General features: G+C 54.2%; 3 protein-coding genes across 4 annotated transcripts in view; 2 read left to right on the top strand and 1 right to left on the bottom strand.

The window, feature by feature from the left end:
* slc37a1 (solute carrier family 37 member 1) overlaps positions 1-1,236 on the top strand; it is a 6,114-nt gene extending 4,878 nt beyond the window's left edge. Inside the window, exons 16-20 of the mRNA XM_068745986.1 lie at positions 397-470; positions 539-617; positions 711-808; positions 874-935; positions 1,142-1,236. Coding sequence (XP_068602087.1) covers positions 397-470; positions 539-617; positions 711-808; positions 874-935; positions 1,142-1,157 — 329 coding nt within the window. The 3' untranslated portion in view covers positions 1,158-1,236. The remainder of the gene's footprint in view (positions 1-396; positions 471-538; positions 618-710; positions 809-873; positions 936-1,141) is intronic.
* Positions 1,237-3,370: 2,134 nt separating this feature from the next.
* pde9aa (phosphodiesterase 9aa) lies at positions 3,371-11,153 on the top strand. The gene is made up of 18 exons (XM_068746631.1): positions 3,371-3,433; positions 4,614-4,684; positions 4,849-4,926; positions 5,395-5,438; positions 5,718-5,772; positions 6,431-6,501; positions 7,389-7,473; positions 7,780-7,840; positions 8,312-8,386; positions 8,651-8,737; positions 8,815-8,919; positions 9,441-9,523; positions 9,631-9,787; positions 9,863-9,976; positions 10,450-10,554; positions 10,634-10,762; positions 10,844-10,939; positions 11,026-11,153. Exons 1-18 carry the CDS (start codon positions 3,371-3,373, stop codon positions 11,065-11,067), a joined length of 1,521 nt encoding a protein of 506 aa, XP_068602732.1. The 3' UTR covers positions 11,068-11,153.
* A 9-nt stretch (positions 11,154-11,162) lies between these two features.
* On the bottom strand, positions 11,163-14,042 carry wdr4 (WD repeat domain 4). Of its 2 annotated transcripts, none has more exons than XM_068746633.1 (11): positions 13,942-14,042; positions 13,509-13,577; positions 13,296-13,442; positions 13,053-13,209; positions 12,777-12,889; positions 12,651-12,711; positions 12,434-12,535; positions 12,269-12,330; positions 11,870-12,056; positions 11,705-11,774; positions 11,163-11,614 (listed from the first exon to the last, which is right to left on the bottom strand). In XM_068746633.1, the coding sequence occupies exons 1-11, from the start codon at positions 14,022-14,024 to the stop codon at positions 11,445-11,447; spliced, it is 1,221 nt and encodes a 406-aa protein (XP_068602734.1). In that variant the 5' UTR covers positions 14,025-14,042; the 3' UTR covers positions 11,163-11,444. The 2 variants fall into 2 exon arrangements, with proteins under 2 accessions (XP_068602734.1, XP_068602733.1); XM_068746632.1 differs by having other exon boundaries at positions 11,165-11,614; positions 12,269-12,333.
* Between the last annotated feature and the right edge of the window lie 170 nt (positions 14,043-14,212).

Raw genomic sequence — 14,212 nt, 5'->3', positions numbered from 1 at the left:
TCGCCGCTCTGATGTCACACATCGTGTGATCAGTGTCTCTGACCCGCTCGCCGCTCTGATGTCACACATCGTGTGATCAGTGTCTCTGACCCGCTCGCCGCTCTGATGTCACACATCGTGTGATCAGTGTCACTGACCGGCTCGCCGCTCTGATGTCACACATCGTGTGATCAGTGTCACTGACCGGCTCGCCGCTCTGATGTCACACATCGTGTGATCAGTGTCACTGACCGGCTCGCCGCTCTGATGTCACACATCGTGTGATCAGTGTCACTGACCGGCTCGCCGCTCTGATGTCACACATCGTGTGATCAGTGTCACTGACCGGCTCGCCGCTCTGATGTCACACATCGTGTGATCAGTGTCACTGACCCGCTCGCCGCTCTGCGTCCCCAGCCATGCTGCTGGTCTGCGGGGGCCTGGTCAACGGGCCGTACGCCCTCATCACCACCGCCGTGTCGGCCGATTTGGTAAGCGTGCGCGCCTCGAGTCCGCCGGACGCATCCGTGGACTCTCATCCGTCTCGATCCGGTTCCAGGGGACCCACAAGAGCCTGAAGGGCAACGCCAGAGCCCTGTCCACCGTCACCGCCATCATCGACGGCACGGGATCCATAGGTCGGTATCCCCCCCCCCACAGACGGGTGCCGGTTGCACCTCTTGGGTCCCCTCAGTTCCAACCGTTCTGTAAAAACACCCTGCTGTCTCCAGGTGCGGCGCTGGGCCCCCTGCTGGCGGGGCTGTTGTCTGCGTGGGGCTGGGATCAGGTCTTCTACATGCTGATGATGGCTGACTTCCTGGCTCTGCTGGTGAGCGCTGCTCGGAGATAAAGGCTCCGCCCCTTCGGGCTCCTGACTCTGTGTTTGTGTCGCAGCTTTTGTTACGACTCGTCATGAAGGAGCTGTCAAAGAAATCCAGCCCCTCCTCCTCGGTCGAGTAAGTCCTGCTTTCGTGCTCCTCGCGGTCGCGTTCGTTTCTGGCGGCGCTTTGATCCACAGAGCCGCAGGTGAAACGCCGCAGGTGAACGAGCGCCAGCTGCGGGCTGGAATGCCTCGTTCCTCCACGTCTGATTTGGTAGCTTCTTGTTCCTGAACGACACCCGACGTATCAATCTGGTGTTAATATTTGTCTCTCCTTCGCAGGCTGAAGGAGCACTGAGCGCTGCCTCCTCCCCCTGCTCCTCCTCCTCCTCCTCCTCCTCCTCCTCCCTCTGGCGGGCGTCTGAAGCGAACGCCAGCGTTAATGAGACCGTCCCAACATCAGTCCCACCTCCTCCTTTTCCCGTCGAGTGGCGCTTGATTTCAGCACCGGCCTCTCCTCCGCGCGTATCGAAGTTATTTATTTTGGACGTCTGTAACGCGGCGACCTTTGATCCCAGCCTCTTCTGACCTTTTATCTGACCTTCACTCTTAGACCGAGCCCGGCCTCGTAAAGGTGTGGCGTTAATAACGAAAGACGTCGACGGTTTTGAGACCGAATGTAAATTCTGTTTCCGCACAAGAACTCTAAAGACCTCGGCGTCCTCTGTCAGCCGGTTGTCATAGCAACTCTTCCTCCAAACACATTTCCATACTTGTTTTGACCGAGCTCTGTTGAAGGCAGATTTCCTCGTCTGGATGAATTAGTCATTTAAAATCGAGGCGGGGGGCCATTTTGTTTTCTCGTTCCTGCGGTCGTCGGACGGCCGACGGACGAGCGATGCCGTCCCGTGACGGGATGCTGACGTTTCCGTCTCACCCTCATGAACCAAAGAGATTGTTTTAGTCTGTGTTCTGAAGCCGAGCACCAAAGTCGTTTTTTTTTTATTGATCTCTGATGTGCCAACAGTTTTAAATCAGGTGTAACAAAAGAATCTTAAAATGAAAGTACAAAAGTCTGAAGGTTAGTGGGGTTTTTTTTTGTTCTAGATTTATTTCATATTTATAATCTGTTAATTTATTGGCTGCACAGTAAAATCCACTCTTTGTAAATGTCTTTAATCAGCTGTGATGTCATCGGCAAGGCGGTGACGTTGAGATTCCGAGGAGAGTCAGTCGGGGCTTTTCTACTTGAAACTGTGCCTTTTGAATTTTGTAACAAAACAAACACTTCAATGTTCTTCTTTTCTAACCGGGGGCGGGGGGGTCGACTCCCGAGGCCTCTTGGGGAGAAATAAAACCCCTCGTTCCTCTGTGACTGTCGTGTTTTTGATGGCTCCTCCTGGAGGGGCCTCGGGCCCCGGCTGGGGGTGGCAGGTGTCATCCGGAACACTCCCCGTAGACACGATCCCACTCAGTGACACGGGCAGACGGGGAAACACGCGCACGCACGCACACGCACGCACGCACACACACACACACGCGGAGGAAGGAGAGCCGAAGGAACAACAATTCAGGACTTTAAAATGCAGTTTCTTCCATCTTGTGTGACTCGTGTCATTTAATGTCGGCGCTCCACATCTCGCCTCCTTTGATGGATGGAGCGACCATTCGAGACACTCCTGCTCCTCCTCCTCCTCCTCCTCTTCGCCATGTCGAACCTGCTCCCACGGCGCGGGAGCTGGAAGGAGCTTCTCGATTCGCTCACAGATCTGCTGAAGAAAATACTTGTTTTAATTCTTTGACGGCACAAAGCGGGAGGAAGCTGCGCTTCCGGGTCTTGTAATGAAAGCAGAAACGCATTTTAAAATGTCATAATCAGAGAATCCTTCATTAATTAATTTCATTATATCTTAATGACGGATGATCTATTATTATAGATCGATTTTATAAAGATATTGTAAAGCATTTATTTAAATAAGTGATGCAGCGTTCTGATAACATTGAAGATATTAACGCCTCCATGTTTTACTAAAGTACATCTAAATGCGGAATAATTTAAGTACACTTAAAGTGCATGAGGGGGCGGAGTGACGTCAGTCTCACTCTCGTCTCTGATTGGTGGAACGTTACAACCGTTGGAATAGAATTTCCCTCCGGGATCAATAAAGTATTCTGATTATCGCAGGTGCTGCATGCAAAAAAAAAACACACACAACAACTTCAACTCTGTGCGTGTGCGCGTGCGCGCGTCAGCGGGCGCGCGCAACCCGGGAGTTGAATAAGGGAGGCGGGGACGCGCGTGGCCAGGCTTTATGGGACGCGGTGAAAGGAAGAGGCGACAGAGCGGAGAGACACCGGGAGGAGGACGCACGGAGGCGGCGCGTGTACCGGAGCGTGTACCGGAGCGTGTACCGGAGCGTGTACCGGGGTGTTAGACAGGCAGACAGACAGGCGGGATGTCGTCGGGCCGCTGACTCCTCTCTCACCCACTCGGTTGGTCTCTAACGGGACCGGAGCGGCGACACGGAGCCGGAACCGCACACCGGCGCCGCCGAGAGGAGGGGGGGGACCATGGGGTCCGCCTCGTCCTCCTACCGGGTCATCTACCTGGACGTGGACGGCCGGATCCAGAAGGTAAACAACAAGACAAACAGCTGTTTCTGAAAGTGAGCGTGACGTCATGGAGCTACAAAAGTTGCTTTATTTGCTTTATGATGTTGTTATTTTATTGACTGAAAAGGTTTAACACGAATTATACAGTAACGCAAGAGAACAACAAGTAAACAAGGAATAGAAACGTCCATGTTTGGACTCAAAGAGGAGCTTTGTGTATTTCTACGTGTAAATAAGTTCCGCCCCTTCGAGCACCTCAGAGCGCAGTCACGGTTGCCTAGCAGCCGAAACCACGCTCATATTTAGATGCGAGGAAAACCTTGAAGTTCAAGTGTTTATCAATCAGCCATCCCATAATGAAATGCAGATCTTGATGTCTCGAGACGAGATTCCCCGTCGTCTGCGGCGGTTCTGCTCTGCTGGGTTCTAGTCGCAGCAAGCTGCAGGCTGCTGTGACCTTTGACCTTTAGTCTAAATGTGTACTGCTGCATGTAATACTCTGAGCGCTGCGCGTTCACTGGTGCCGCCAGCAGGAGCCGAGAGGTCGAGGAGTAGCTCTGACCTCTAATCCAAACACATTCCTTTCTCCTGTGGATTAAAGGATGTAGGTCAACCGGCCTTCCGCCCCCCCCCCCCCCCCCCCCCAGAGCATGTTAACGGCGGTGGAATAGACTCCCTGCAGCTTCGCCAGACGTGATGAAGACGCTGACGAAGCTGCAGCAGCCTAACGTAGCCGAACCTAATCCGGAGTTTACATCCAGGATTTATAGACGCCGACTCCCGCTGCTCCCCGTCGGCCTTGTCGGGGTTAATCTTTAACAGAGCTCAGGAATAAATATCATAAATGTTCGCCTGAAGCTGGGAATGATCCTGAAGCTGGGAATGATCTGAAGCTGGGAATGATCTGAAGCTGGGAATGATCTGAAGCTGGGAATGATCCTGAAGCTGGGAATGATCTGAAGCTGGGAATGATCCTGAAGCTGGAAATGATCCTGAAGCTGATCCTGAAGCTGATCCTGAAGCTGGGAATGATCTGAAGCTGATCCTGAAGCTGATCCTGAAGCTGATCCTGAAGCTGGGAATGATCTGACGACGCTCCATCCTGTTTGTTCTGTTTACATCTGATACACCTGAACCGTGTTGCTAACACTTTAGCTATTCTCTGTAGCCGCTATGCTAACAGCGCGCCGTCGTCCCTCAGGTGGTGTTCAGCCGGTTCTGCAGCCCGTGTGACATCAAGGAGCTGCTCTGCACGGCCTCAGGTGTTCCCAGGTAAAGCGCCCCCTGTGGACTCCCTGCAGCGTAGCGACGGCTCGCTCCCGCTGCACGCCTCACGCCTCCTCCGTCATTTCCCTACCGTCGTGTTGGGAGCGCGGCGTGCAGCCTCGCCTGGCTCCTCCCACTCTTCACGGCTGACGTGTCTCTGCCTCACGCAGGAGCAGCAGCCTGTCCCTGCTGGACTCGTCCGGCGCCATGGTGTCCATCGACCCGACCATGCCCCACAACACCGAGAGGTACGGCTGCAGCCGCGTCTGATCGATCGATCGATCAATCGATCGGCCGGTTGGTTTAGCCTGCCGCTACGGTGGCCTGCGAGGATTTAAGGTGCGACTGCGTGGACGGATGAGACGCAGAACGGGCGCCGCGTCCGTCCGTACAATCGTCCGTCTCCGGACTGGTGACCTTCGGAGAGGCCACGTTTAACCCTTTCACGGCCGTCCCTTCAGTGGGAATCGGGACTCATCCCCCGAGATCACACACACACACGCAGGTGTCTAATCAGCGTGTGTGTGTGTGTGTGTGTGTGCGCGTGTGCGTGTGTGTGTGCGCGTGTTATCTGAGGGTAAGATCTCAGGGTCGGTGATCTTCGGCTTGAATCAGCGAGCGGGAGGAGAAGCGTGTTTCCTCTCAGGACGGGGAAGGGTTTCAGTGTCGCACCGCCTCTGTTCTCACCTGTGTGTGTGTGTCCTGTTGTGTTGAAGGTCACCGTACAGAGTGGTGCCAACGGCAGGAGGGCAGCTGGCCGGTGAGTCACACACGCACGCACGCACACGCACACACACACACACACATCAGGATGTGAGAGACACAATGTACAAACCGGCCACCGACGTACTTTTTTTACAAGTTCTCTTTGCTGTTAGTTTATTGGCCCTCGCCGTTGAACTGTGCCCCCCCCCCCCCTCTGTGATTGGCTCGTGCTTTGTCTGATCATCGGGACCGCCGAGCCGTCGCTGCTTTAGTTCCACGGACGCGCTCTGATTGTGTGTGTGTGTGTGTGTGTGTGTGTCGCTCTCCCCTGCAGATAAAGAGGAGCTCTTTCAGAATGTGCTGACGCAAGTCGCCGAGCAGTTTTCAAGGTAAGCCGCCGCTGATCGCTGCGCCGGCGCCCCCGGGGGGGCTCTCAGGTGCTCCTACAGGGGGGGCTCTCATCGTTTGTTTCCTCAGTTTGGTTATTCGTACTTTATATTTGTTGTTTTAGATGCATTCCATTTGAAACTAGCCGTTTGCTGGCGATGCCCGAGTTCAGTCATGCAGTATCTAAACCTGACCACAAGGGGCAAAAACAAGAGAAGAAGAAAAGTTTGCGTAATCGCGGCGTCGGGTTCCTGTCAAAACGCGCCGTTGCCGCGGTAACTTATTTAGATTTGACCCCGACATCTGTTAAAGGAGAATCGCCTGTTTATCATCATTACTGGTTTCCTGCCTCACATGTACTGATCGAACTGGTTATTGATCGGCACCATTGATCACATCAAGTCCAGCTCCATCAGCGTTTGTTAAAAAATGCAGGAATGTGGATTTATACGAGGCAATAAAAGAGTTATTTGGCTTCTGTATAAACTTTATAGAATTTAAACGGCTTCTTTTATCACCTGCACCAAGGAGATCGTGTTTCATTTGGGGGAGGGGCGGAGCGTTCCAGGGTTTAGGCGCTTCGTCCGAGACGTGCTCCCCAGACAGGATACCCGTCTCACCTCCTGCCTGCCTGTCTGTCTGTCTCTCTCTCTCTCCCAGGGCGTTTAAGATCAACGAGCTGAAGACCGAGGTCACGAACCGTCTCGCCATGTTGGAGAAGCGAGTGGAGCGTAAGTCACTTCCTGCCGACCCGCGCTGAGGCGCGTCGCCGTGCGGCAGCAGACTCCCGGCTTCCCCCCCCGGCGCTGCACGCCGTCTCACTCGTGTTCCTCGCCGCTTTACGAGGAGGCAGCGATTCGATTAGCGGGAGGTAGCGCGGCCTGCTGACCCATCTGCAGAGGCCGTCGACCTTTCCCGTCGACCTTTCTCCACTGAACTTTGACCCGTTTAGAGCTCGGAGGAATGTTTCACCGTCTTATACAACGCGCCTGCCCCCCGGGGGGGGGGGGGTCATGCACCAGCCCCCCCCTCAGCTGATCCTTATCAGGCTTGGCTTTATGAGGTGTGAGGAGGAAGTCTGGCTGCAGAGAGGATCTGACGCCGTCGTGGCGCTCGCCGTCGTTGTGCCAGTTCTCCAGATACGCGCCGGCTATAAAGCGCGGCCCGTAAAAGCTTTGTGCTCGGCCGCGTTCTTCATCATAAAGATCTCCGTGTTCTCGGCGGGCCGGCTGCCCACGGGAACATTTAATCAGCGTCCGTCCTCCTCCGGCGGCGATTACAGATAAAGGTCATAGGTCGGGTCTTGTGGCGTTTCTCTCAGCATCTGAAGTAGCGGTTTCAGTATCTGACGCAGACACTTCACACGGGCCGGCCAATTGCCTGGGTACCTGGTCGCCACGGCAACAACGCGGCGCCCACACACATCTCCATCCCTCTCACCACTTTGGTCGCCATGGCCACCTGTGGGAGCCGGAGCGATGTGGGAGGCGACCTTTCTCGCGGAGAGAAACCGTTTGCATGTTGTTGACAGCTGTGTTGTAAATAAAGTTGGATTGAGATGAGGAGGAGGAGGCAATAATCAGACGATCGATCGCTTCGTCTTCTCGTCTGTCTGCAGTGGAGGGGATGAAGGTGGTGGAGATCGAGAAATGCCGCAACGACATCAAGAAGCTCCGCGAGGAGATGGAGTCGAGAAGCAACAGGTGACGACGCTGGCTAACCGATCGTACTGATGATGATGATGGTGAAGAAGGTTTATGATCGTTTTCTATTGGCAAAGGATTCAAACTACGGAAGCCAGGAGTGTCCAGCGTTCACTAAACGCAAATGAAAACGGTGTGATTTACGGCTAAACATTAGCTTTAGCATTGTTTAGCTAAGAGGAGCTAATTGTTAGCATTCTTGTTCTCACCTTATTTTTAAGGTGGTAACGATTTTGCTGTTGGGATTTAGGATTTACTGTCTATTGATAATATCGTATTGATCTTTCCTCTCCGTTCTATTTTCAGTAACTTCCTGGAGGACAATAAGAAGCTAACTCTTCGCCGAGGCGTGTCGTCCTACCCAAAGGTAAGGATTAGCTTAGCTTAGCTTAGCCAGGTGAGTCTGAGGCGTCGACCAGGTACGATGCAGCTACTCGTTTATTGATTAAACCGTTGATCAGGTTCATGCAGAAACCTGCTAGCGTACGGCGGCTAGCGGTGCAATAACTTAACCCTTTAGAGACAGGTTAGATTTGTTGTGTTGGACTCTAACTAGCCGGGCTTTCCGTGGGTAGAGACTCGATCCAGCACATGTACATGGAAAAGCCCCCCCCCTTAGGTGTGCCCCTGAGCCAGGCAGTGGTGGGCGGGGCTAACTCCGCTCTGTTGCCTGCAGTACATGCTGTCACAACAGACCGATGACGCCCTCAAAAAACCCGCCTTCGACACCTGGCTGTGGGAGGACAACGAGGTAAGACGACTCCTGAACCCGTCTCACCCCCTGTCCTCTTCCTGTGTGTGTGTGTGTGTGTGTGCGTGCGTGCGTGTGTGTGTGTAGTACCATCTGTCTCAGGAGACAGTAGACGCTCTTAGATTGCCTACTTTCGATGCTTGGCAGTGGGAACCCAATGAGGTGAGACTCGTTCTTGCATTGATTACCTGTTAATTATGACTCATTATTAGGGATGGGAAGCTGTGTCGTCGTGGAAACGGGAACATAATGTGATGATTTAAGGACTGTCAGTCCCCAGATTTAATTGGAAAACATTTCAAATGCTGGAAATTCACTGACTTTTGAGCATCATCAGATAGAAAAACTGCAAAAGCTTGATTTAATTGTGCATCTTTTGCTTTTTGAGGAGTAGTATAATCCCCCCCCCCCCTCTAATTATTGCAGATGCTGAGCTGTTTGGAACACATGTACCACGACCTGGGCCTCGTCAGAGACTTCAACATCAACCCCGTAACGCTGAAGCGATGGCTGGTGAGATCAATAAAAGCTTCATCGTCATGGATGCGTCTTTTTATTTTACCGTCATGCCTCGCCTCTCCCGTTTGCAGCTTTGTATCCATGACAACTACAAGAACAATCCCTTCCACAACTTCCGCCACTGTTTCTGCGTCACCCAGATGATGTACAGCATGATCTGCCTCTGCAGCCTTCAGGTAAACCCTTCATCCCACAATGCATAAGGCGATGCATTGTGGGAAATTTAGAAGAAGCCTCGCCAAGGGAGAGCCAGCGATGCTAGGCTAGCTGTGACTTTGAAGTACTTGGATTAGATTAGCATGTTTCCAGAGTCTAAAATCAAGACGTATGAATTGGACTAGAGCAGACAGCGATGCTAAGCTAGCTAGCGCATCTTAGATTAGCATGCGGCGAGGCGTTCGCTAAAAGCCTGCTTAAGATGCGTCGTCATGGTCACCGGTGCGAGTTGTGCAAAAACAAGAGGCGTCAGGGGAAACTCGGGGGGGGGGGGGGGGGGGGGGATAATGAGAGGAAGAGGAGGGGGGAGGAAGAGGAGCTACTCCTCCTCCCTCCGGAACGGCTATTCACTGGAGGATCAATTACCTCATGTTTAATGATTCGTTATGAAGTGCAGCTGTGCTCACAACACACACACACACACACACACTAATTAATTGTGGCTTTAATGAATCTAAATGTGTGTGTGTTGGTTTTCCAGGAGAAGTTCAGTCAGGTCGACCTTTTGATCCTCATGACGGCCGCCGTTTGTCACGACCTCGATCACCCCGGATTCAACAACACGTGAGACGATGCGGCCGCTTCTCTTCTCTTCCGTCACTCCTCCTGTTCTTTTTTTTTACTTCCATCCTCTCCGTCCCCTCACGCCCTTTATCCCCGCTCTCCTCCAGGTACCAGGTAAACGCCAGGACGGAGCTGGCGGTCCGCTACAACGACATCTCCCCGCTGGAGAACCATCACTGCGCCGTGGCCTTCCAGATCTTCTCTCAGCCTGACTGCAACATCTTCTCCAACTTTGACCCCGAGGCCTTCAAGCAGATGCGACAGGTGTGTGTGTGTGTGTGTGTGTGTGTGTGTGTGTGGAGGGAAACCTGCTTAAACCTGTGTGTGTGTGTGTCTCAGGAAACCATCACGCTGATCCTGGCCACGGACATGGCCCGACACGGGGAGATCCTGGACTCCTTCAAGCAGAAAGTGGACGCCTTCGACTACGCGGACGAGGAGCACGTCACCTGTGTGAGGACTCGAAGCGCTCCACGCGACACGCAACACGCACGAATGAGCCGTTCTGTACACGTTAGCTCAGAGGCTAGCGGCGTAAAACACACTGGCAGATTATAATTATTATTTATGAACATGCAGAAAGGGGAAGAGGAAATGTTAACGTGAAGCCGTAATTCAGCGACGAAATCAAAACACGCACAATAAACGCACAATGATGACCTTGATGTCACCGTGTGTGTGTGTGTGTGTGTGGATGCGCTGAATTCAACTCTATAAAAGTAATACGCACGTATTAAAAGACCCTTTTCAAGCCAAACGTCCGACGTTGGCGCTAAAGTCGGATTATTTAAATAAATAGAAGCAACAACCGGAGTTCTGTCCGTCTGAAATGAGCCAGAGATCCGCGGCGCCGGATGCCGCCGGGTCCTCCGGGAGGCGGCGGGGGCGTAAAGGTCAGGGTCGTAACGCTCCGCTGGTCTCTGCAGCTCAAGATGGTTCTCATCAAGTGCTGCGACATCTCCAACGAGGTGCGGCCCATGGAGGTGGCCGAGCCCTGGGTGGACTGCCTCCTGGAGGAGTACTTCATGCAGGTGGGTCTTCCCCGGGAGGCCGACGCCCCCCCAGGATCAGACTCCGCCCGTCCGTCTGACCGTCTGTCCGTCTGCTCAGAGCGACCGGGAGAAGGCCGAGGGACTCCCCGTCGCGCCGTTCATGGACAGAGAAAAGGTCACCAAGCCGACGGCTCAGATCGGCTTCATCAAGTTCGTGCTCATCCCCATGTTTGAGACGGTGATGAAGGTGAGGGCGACGCCTTTCAGCCCTTCCTCGTCGGGAGGCGAAGGTCGTAGCGATCTGACGCCACGTGTTTTCGCGTTGCAGCTGTTCCCGCAGATCGAGGAGGCGATGGTGCAGCCGCTCCGAGACTCGAGAGACCGATACGAAGAGCTGAAGCAGATCGACAACGCCATGAACGAGGTGGGGCCGCTTCCGCTAGCCGTTAGCACGCCGTTAGCGTTCGATTCGAACCCCGGCGCCGACTGACTGCGCAACGTTCCCTCCAGGTGCAGAAAAAGAAAAGCGAGAACTTGGGAAAGAAGAAGTAGAGGCGCGTTTCAAAGGTGGGCAGGAACAGACGCCTCCGAGCGGAGAGGTTAAAGGTCGGACTGACGGACGTTGTCTTCCAGCACCGGCGAGCGTCGAGTGGCGTTAGAGGTCGAAGGTCGTTCCAGCGCTCAGGACCAAAGACATGGAGCGGGTCGGCGTTCCCGGCGACCGGAGGACCGGGTGGACAATCCAAAGCCGTTTTCAGGAAGTCAACATTTGTACAGAAACAATATTTAGATTCACGTTTTAGTTTTTTATTTGAAACGTTCTTTTTTACTGATTGTACAGGTTTTTAGTGAATTTTGTCCTTAATAAAGGGTTTAATTATAATTTCCTGTCGCGCGTTAAACTCAGATTCAAACACAAAGCTAATCATTCATCTCCTCGGCGTCCTCGCCTTCTTGGCCCCGCCTCCGTTCTGCGCCGCCTTCGTCCTCTTCTTCTGCTGCTCCTCCAGCCTCTGCTGCTTCTTCTGCCGGTACGCCGCCACGTTGTCGAAGCTCACCTTGTACAGGTGCTCGAAGCGCGTGCTGGTCCTGGAGGAGGCTGAGAGGGGGAGCGGGGGTGTTGATCTCCTGTCTGCATGGCGGGGGGGCGGGATGAGGTCACGTGACGCTCCTGCGACCGATGACTCACCGTCGAGCGTCTGCCAGTGCGTCCTGAAGGCTTCATCCACTCTGTTGAGGTCGGGGCTGGCGGCGTCACGCTAGAGGAAGCAGCGGAGCACAGAGGTCAGACGAGGCCGACGCCCCCCCGGGGGTGGGGGGGGGTGAAAGGCGTCCGCGTGTGTGAAGGCGTCACCTCCCAGGACTCTCCTCGGTGCGTGTAGATCTGCAGCGGCGCATCGCCGGCGTCCATCAGCACCCACAGACGACCCTCGGGGTCAAAGGTCACATCCAGGGGGCAATGGGGCAGGGGGAGCCTGCTGTGTGGAGCAAGCCGCTCCTCTGCCTCCCGGTCGACGGCGAAGAACTGAACCGCGGACACCCTAAGAAAAAACATTCAGCAGACCAATCAGCCGGTCCGATCCGTGCGTGGGGGCGGGCCTTGATGACGCACGGCTGAATTGAAGAGACGCTTCAGTTTCAGCGTCTTAACGGGTAATCCCAGTCCCCTGCTGTTCAAGCTTTATCCACTAGAGGGCGGAGACGCTCTTTACAGACCTCTCTTAAATGCGTTCGGCGTGTTTAGCTTCCTCACCGCTCACACTGAACGGCGACGTGACGGGCGCCAGGCGAGCAGCTGATCCTGCACACGGTGGGCTTCTGGGAGACAAGCATCGAATGAGCGAATGAACGAATGAGCGAATGAATGAACGAACGGACGAATGAACGAATGGACGAATGAGGAGGACGGACGTGCCACCTGCGTGTCGGACTCGGCGCTCTTGGCCCCTTCCAGCTCCTGGAGGTCCCAGCTCTGCAGCGCCCGGCCGGACTCGTAGTCCCAGAGCTTCAGGGTTCCGTCCTGATCCACATCAGACCCCCCCCCCACGCCCCACACACACACACACACACACACACACTCTGGGTCAGGATCACAAAGCTTCAACACAGGTTAAGCGTTTTGGGCTGAAACTGACCCCTGACCCCGACAGCAGCCAGCGGCGCTGATCCGACGGGACGAGCAGAGCGCTGACGAACCTGAGACAAAGAGGCGGGACGGCGATGATGTCATCGCGCTAACTTTAGCCACGCGGGTTACTCACTGCCGATGCCCCAAACAGAAGGACTGGATGCTGTACGGAGACGCGAGGCGGCTCACTCTGATCTTCTCGTCGCGGTCGGCCGTGATGACGTACCTGTCGTCAGGTGTCAGCGTCTGGGGGGGAGGGGCGGGGCGGGGGCGGGGGCGGGGCATCCAGAACAAAGACACAATCCCGTTTCACGTTCTCCAACACTGAGCAAGTTTAAAGCTGTCCGGGTGAGTGGAGCGTCTGGAGTCGGTTCTCCGGTTCCGCGTGGGTTCTCCGCGGGTTCCTCACCACAGCCAGCACCATGGACAGGTGCCCCATCCTCAGCTCGCCCCCCGCCTGCGGCGCCACCACCGAGAAGGAGTAGACGTCTCCGGATTTGTCCGCCGCCAGCAGCTCGTCTTCGGCGTGACTGAACTGGAGAGAGGTGCACCTCCTCGCCACGAACCTGGAACGTGCACACGCACGCACACGCACACGCACGTCATCACGTCTGTACAGCGCAGTGACTGGAGGGCGGAGCCGGGGTCGGACCTGGTGCTGATGCGGCGCCACGAGGGCTCACAGCGAAACAGGACCAGCCTCTTGTTGTCATCAGTCAGCGCCAGCAGCGTTCCAGAAGGCGCCACGGCGAAGGCGAGGACTTTGTCACTTCCTGTTTCCTCCGAGGCGTCGCCGTCGCTGATGAGAGAGACGAGCTCAGCGTCTGTTCTCGTCCTCCCGTGCAGCCGGGTTGTTTGTTCTTACCCGCTTTGGTCATCCTTCGTGTTCTTGGGTCGTTTCTCAGCGGCGCTGCAATCGAACACGAACGGTTCCCTGAAAAAAGGGAAACCAGAGGAGCTGAAAACGGAAGTTTCAAGATGAACTGGTTTAGGTCTGAAACTAACTTCTTTATATTCTACCGGAAAGAAAATCGCGTTTCTTTGGAAACAAAAAAAGAAGAAATCAAAACATGTAATTGTTGTTTAACCCGTTCTTGTTTTATACTGTTGATAGTTTGTATGACGTCACTTAATAAATGATTACAAAACCATGAAGTTGCTGAGATTAGCGTAAAACTGTCGTAAACGCGGGTTGCGCTAAATGATGCTAGCTAACGCTGCCAGCTAGCACCGTAAATATAAGCCCAATAATTAGCTCGTCGCGTATTTACCGGAGAGATTTAACGTTTTTTTCTAACCTGTCCTGTTTGCTGTGAACCGCTACAAGTTTGGTGTCGCAGCAGAATATAAACCATTCTCCACAGAAGCCGACAGAAGTCATGGCTAATGTTTGTGTCCGTCACGCGACGGCGGCACGCGCCGGGTCATACTATGGCCCCGCCCTACTCTACATGCGATTGGGTTAGCTGGATACGCCCCCTCTAATTATAACCAATCATTTACCGTTCAGGTTAAATGAGAAACTAGGTTACAAACACTGTCCAATCAGAGTCAGAGTAGGGTGGGGCA

The sequence above is a fragment of the Brachionichthys hirsutus genome, chromosome 12 (genome assembly GCF_040956055.1).
Source record: "Brachionichthys hirsutus isolate HB-005 chromosome 12, CSIRO-AGI_Bhir_v1, whole genome shotgun sequence".
Taxonomy (NCBI): Eukaryota; Metazoa; Chordata; class Actinopteri; order Lophiiformes; family Brachionichthyidae; genus Brachionichthys; species Brachionichthys hirsutus.
Note: the sequence above shows the minus strand (reverse complement) of the source record. Positions and strands in the feature narration are given on the sequence as shown.

Coding starts and splice junctions, on each gene's coding strand:
- pde9aa (XM_068746631.1), top strand. CDS start 3,371: ATGGGGTCCGCCTCGTCCTCCTACCGGGTCATCTACCTGGACGTGGAC. Junction 4,927..5,394: donor ATGCCCCACAACACCGAGAG/GTACGGCTGCAG, acceptor GTTGTGTTGAAG/GTCACCGTACAGAGTGGTGC. Junction 10,555..10,633: donor TGGAGGAGTACTTCATGCAG/GTGGGTCTTCCC, acceptor CCGTCTGCTCAG/AGCGACCGGGAGAAGGCCGA.
- wdr4 (XM_068746632.1), bottom strand. CDS start 14,024: ATGACTTCTGTCGGCTTCTGTGGAGAATGGTTTATATTCTGCTGCGAC. Junction 13,578..13,941: donor GTTCACAGCAAACAGGACAG/GTTAGAAAAAAA, acceptor CCCTTTTTTCAG/GGAACCGTTCGTGTTCGATT. Junction 12,057..12,268: donor GTCGCCGTTCAGTGTGAGCG/GTGAGGAAGCTA, acceptor GTTTTTTCTTAG/GGTGTCCGCGGTTCAGTTCT.